Source organism: Marmota monax, unplaced genomic scaffold (assembly GCF_021218885.2).
Source record: "Marmota monax isolate L192 unplaced genomic scaffold, Marmota_monax_Labrador192_F-V1.1 WCK01_AAM20220418_F8-fsc00465, whole genome shotgun sequence".
NCBI classification, from domain to species: domain Eukaryota; kingdom Metazoa; phylum Chordata; class Mammalia; order Rodentia; family Sciuridae; genus Marmota; species Marmota monax.
Window position 1 is genome coordinate 141,503 of NW_026694621.1, and position 5,545 is coordinate 147,047.

The 5,545-nt window shown below is 37.0% G+C and overlaps 1 gene segment (V, D, J or C); it reads right to left on the bottom strand.

The window, feature by feature from the left end:
- Window positions 1-933: 933 nt before the first annotated feature.
- Window positions 934-1,414, bottom strand: LOC124078063 (immunoglobulin lambda variable 8-61-like). The segment is given in 2 exon segments: window positions 934-1,253; window positions 1,344-1,414. Coding segments are annotated over 2 exon segments (366 nt in total).
- Between the last annotated feature and the right edge of the window lie 4,131 nt (window positions 1,415-5,545).

Here is a 5,545-nt window from a genome sequence, read left to right on the forward strand (position 1 = left end):
GGAGGTCACAGATTATACCTGATGTATTCTCTCTACAAGAGGAAAACCCTTTGGGTTTGCCAGGAGAGTCTATGCTTTGAAAGACTGACTGAGAGATCCACTAAATTACCTTTTACAGACTAGCAAATGAACAGGAGAAATCAGCTTGTGCTTTTTCAATGAAGTAAGATTACTTTTATCTCACTTGTCATACCAGTGGTACATGCCATGTGCCTCAAACTCTCTCCTATGCTGTATCCATTTCTCAGTGTGCCTGCTACACTAGGCTTCTATTCTCCCTCTTTGGTTGGGACGATGAGCAGAGGAGCTCCTTTCCAAATACGTAACCATCAGGAAGAATCAGAGAACCTTTAAGACTCTTCTCATTCAAAACATTAAAAAATTAAGATTAATCCTTTCTCATACATTAATTTGATTATGGAGATCAGATTAATGATTAATTTTCTATAAAATGTAAGCACTACTTGGAAACTAGTTACAAATTCAATTCCCCATCCCAGATCCTGATTCAGAAAAGTGTCTTGGTGCTCAAGAATCTATATTTACAAAGAACCAGCAAATTGTATGAATATAACTGTTTGGGAAGCAACTCTTCTTCTATAATTTTGTTCTGAATTTATTTGTTATCTATGATTAATATGCACTCAGACCCAGCATCCATATCCTAATTACTCCAGTGTTGCAACTATAATCCCTAAAACATTCAGAAACTGATTAAAAATATAGAGTCATTGAAAAGATCAATGATCTCATTGCAAACTGCAACTGAAAGATGGGTGGTATTTCTGGAAAAGTTTCTAAAAAATTTCTGAAAAATGCAGCCTCATCTCCCATGAAAGTGTGGAACATTTTCACCCTCTCAGTCTCTCTCCAGCATGTAAAACATGAGACATTCTTAGCACTGAAGAGGTTTTGGTTTACTTCTCCATGGGTTTAGATCACTGTGTGAATGCCATTACCCATAAAGAGTGCACAGTAATAATCAGCTTCGTTGTCAATCTGAGCCCCTGTGATGGTGAGGGCAGCTTTGTTTCCAAGGATGGAACCAGAGAATCGATCAGGGACCCCAGAGGGGCGGATGTTTGTGTAGTAGATAATTGTGTGGGGAGCATGTCCTGGCATCTGCTGGCACCATTTGGGGTAGTAACCTGTGGAGACTGATCCAGAGCTAAGGCCACAGGTGAGTGTCACTGTTCCATTGGAAGACACAGAGAATGAGGGCTCCTGGGTCACCATATTCTGAGGATCCACCCCTAAAACCAGTAAGAGAGATAGTTATTGTTATGAAGATAAAGGTCAGCTTGATTCAGGCACTTCAAGGATTCAGGGTCCTTTCCCCTGACCTGATCCATAAGAGAGGAGCATGAGTAGAATCATCATCCAGGCCATGGTTGGGTCCTTCACACACACTTGGTGTCCTTATACTCCTTAACTTGATCTTGGTATCCTCTGGGCATTTTAATGCCTCTCCAGGCCCAGAGGAAGGTTTATTATGCAAATCAACTTTATTTCTCTTCCTGCCCCAGTGTTCACTCTGATGTCCACTGGAAGAAATGACAAAAGAAGCAGCTGCAGGGAACTCACATAGATCAGTGATTACAGGGGAACTAAGATCACATGAATTTTAGTTGATGTCTTTCACCATATTAGCTTCCTCACACTTCAGCAACTCAGGTATAGATGTAATCTTTGGAAAGTCAGAGATGGAATGAAAACAAGAGTAATTCTCCATGTCTACCGGGTTCATATATTTTATTGCAAATCCAACTCTCCCTGGTGAATATTTATTTCCTTTCCAGTGAAATGGGTATTGGTCACTTTTGAGGTACAACAGACTATTTTTCCTCAAAACAGATCCCATTTTGACTGTAACAAATGGAACTTCCTCATGTAATTTCCCTATATGTTAAAACTACCCTGGTGTTTTGTCCTAAGACTTCCCCCCACCCCAATCCCTAATAATCTCCAGAACTCTGAATTCACTGTTTCTAAATGCATAATTACCTGGTATTTGACTTTGCTTCAACCAGGTACTTGAGGTCACTACCAGTCTCTGAATTTTTTAACAAAGTTTAAACCCAAAGTTCAGCAGAGAACATTAGTGGAAGTAATTCTGCCTGTGTTCCTCTTACAGATTTACTTATTTGCAGGTGCTGCTTTGGTGAGAGTCTCCTGTTGTGTTCACCCCCACCCCACTCTACAGGGCTTGGATTTGGATATCTGTTTTCTCTATGAGAATATAATATTATCAGGGAGAAAGTGTGTTTCACTGCTTTGCTTCTCTGTGCTCTAATTTTCCCTTGAATATTTGCCTGGAAAAAACAATTTTATTTTTACTCTGATGTAAGTTACTTTATTCAGGTTTTATATTTATTCAATATGAATATTGATGTAAAATAACTTTGCTATAAATATAAATTACTGTTATACTGATCCTCCTACCTTTCCTCCACTAAGCAACTCTTGTGAATTTTTATTTCAGCAGAAGTGTTCCTAGTCAAGTTCTTTCATTGAAAGCTCCATAGATTTAAAAGTGTGTAGGTTTATGAAGTTTAGGTCCCCCCCCAAAAAAAAAACCCTGATATTTATCCAACATCATTTCAACTGAAGAATACATAGAGAATAATATATATATTTTTTTATAAAGTATGAGGTCTAACAGAGAAAAATGAGCATGGGAGGGGTCTGAAAAATATGTCCTTAGGGGGAGGATTCATTTTTCATCCGGGATACAAAGCTACTCCGGAGACTAATCTCAAGAGAAAATAAAGCACAGTTTATTTATTTATTTATTTATTTATTTATTTATTTATTTATTTATTTAGTTTATTTTTCTGTTAAATGAGGTATGCACAGTTAGGGATATTTAACATCACAGCAGTCCAGAGGTTCATGGTGGCAGGTGGCAGTTGGCAGTTGACTAGAAAATGCATGCATAAGGCAAGGATCCTGATAGGACAATAATAAACCATACAGCAAAGCATTACTTTTGTTGTGAACAATTAATACAAAAGCAATTAGAATTTCAACCAGTCTATGAAGTGCAGAAAAAGTTTGTGTCTCTAGAGTCCTTTGTGATAGTTATGTATTACACATTCCCACAAGAACTCTTTATTTACAGACTCCAGTTTTACTTACTTTTAGCAGGCTTGTCAGAAGTGTAAATCTTAAACTGCACTAAAAAAACCAAACATTGTTTTTTTATTTTAAATATTCATGTAGACTGTGCTATGGCTATACTTTCCTGCTAGGTGTTTAAGTCTAAGTTGGTCAAAGCTGATCTTGTTCCTGTCTACTCTTAATAGCTCAGATTCCTCAGAGATCACAATTGGGAATGTGTGTGAAGACTCTTGGATCCTTTAGCTTTTCTCTACCAGCAATATTATCTGCCAGGATGGGTCAGGGTCCTCCTGACTACATGTGGCTTCTCATGGAAGCATCAGGGGCATTTCCATTTCCAATGACCCTCCTCTTTGCAGAATGTGCACTGGTTGGCTTCCTGTTTTCTAGGGTTCTCTCAAACTCCTTATATGTTGTCTGTCCTACAGGTAATGGCTTATTGGCAGATCAGGTGAGTCATCGAGTTTTCAGAGCACCTAGACAAGTCCCATTATTCTCTGCATCCTGGCTAACTTTAGAGGGCAAGAGCCAAATACTGGCTGCTTTTTCCATGACTCTTTTACTTCCTTGACTTTGGCCTCCAAGTTTTTGTTTTTAAGCACCTAGTAGACTAGTTTTAACAGTCATTATATGGGAGTAGTGGGTTTTAATTTTATAATTACTCTTTCCATTTAATTGGGGGGTCAATATTAGCTCTGTAATGTTGCCTTACATGCTGTCTATCCTATAGATAATGGCTTATTATCTCAAATTAACTCAGTTTTTTTTTTATTAGAAGCAATACCTCTGCAAAACACTAACAGATAACAGTTATAAAGTTTACAAGGAAAATACAAAATAAAATTAACAAGATTAAAAACATTCAGTTTGCATAATAGCTATAATCCAAATAACATAACTTTCATAATTTCAAACCTTACTTAGTTATGTATTATATTCCCTGATTGTTTTGAGATCACAGTAATTTTTACAACAAAAATTAATCCTTAGAACATAATTTAATGAGCTTAAGTCTAGCATATTTTGAAATTATCTTAACATGGAGTAAGGTGAAGAGTCTTAAAACTTAGCTGAGGTGGGGTTAAACAAATCTTACATAAAGTGTTTTATCTCTGAAGCTAATATTTGCCTCTTTCTTAAATATCATTTTCAAAGTTTTAATATACAGTTTTTTGAGTCTATATGAATGTTAGTTAACACAATACAATATTTCATCTGAAACATGAATCAAACAAAAGCTAAGAGAGATTTTAACCTTTGTGAGAAAGTGGCAAATGTTTTTATGTTTCACAATATGAACCTTTAAACAGATAAGGCTCTCATTATCTTTTAAAAATGCATTTAAAATTTCCACCACAGTGTAAAAGGTAACATAAAATTTTACATTCATCATATTATTAACATGTTCAATTATAAAACATTAAATAATATAAATAAATCCCCAGTCAAATTTGCTCTAAGTCTAAAAATACCATTACATACAACTTTAGTTTGGAGAACACCAGCTTGATAAAGTGCTCTCCTAAGCTTCATATTTTAAAACTTGTATCCTAGAAGACCATGAATATATTTAATATACAAAGAAGAACTAATAGCATCACAATTACACAGATGTCTTATATTAACTAGGTTTAATTTTCACAATAAAATTCAGAATCCATAAATAATTACAGGCTTGTAGAGTTTAGCAGTACTAGCAAAAATCAAGGAGAGTCTCAAATCTCTTATACATTTAAGGAACAGTGTTAATGATCAGAACCCTGAAAGAGAATGTAAAAATACAGACAAATTAGTCTGTGGTTATTTCCCATACTATATTCCCCAAATGAAAGGGAAATATCAACCCCAGGGGACCCCCATAATCCCTTCTGTTTTTCAAAGTCAGTCACCTGATCAGAGAGTGAGCAGGATGAGGAGCAGAACAGAGGAGCATAGGCCATGGTGGAAATTCCTGCAGAAGTCTTGATTCCTGAGGATTAACAGCTGTATTAGAGCTTCCCAGTGTCTTTGTACTTATATTCCCACTAAGGAAGATGGAGGGGACTTCCATACAAATCAAAAGACATCCTCCCTGTGGATGTCTTTCCACACCCTGAGCTCTGAGGTCTTTCTGCATGGGGCTGGGCAGAAACTGTCCTTTGTCTCCCAGGGCTGAGATTCAACAGTTGGTTTGTTGTGAAGAACTCTGTGCTTCAGGCCATAAAGAGGAAGTAGGTAGTTGGCTTCCAGGAGAGCAGGACCACAGTACCCTCTCCTCCCTTAGGGATGTATTTACTTCAGGTGTTAGACAGACACTGGGGGATCCTGGAGAGAGATGTGCCCATCCTCAAGTATTTTATCATTCTGGCATTTTCTTCTATTGTGGACTTGTTCTGGAGTCAACACACCAGAGACAAAGGGAACTTATTGACTAGCCAAAAGCTTT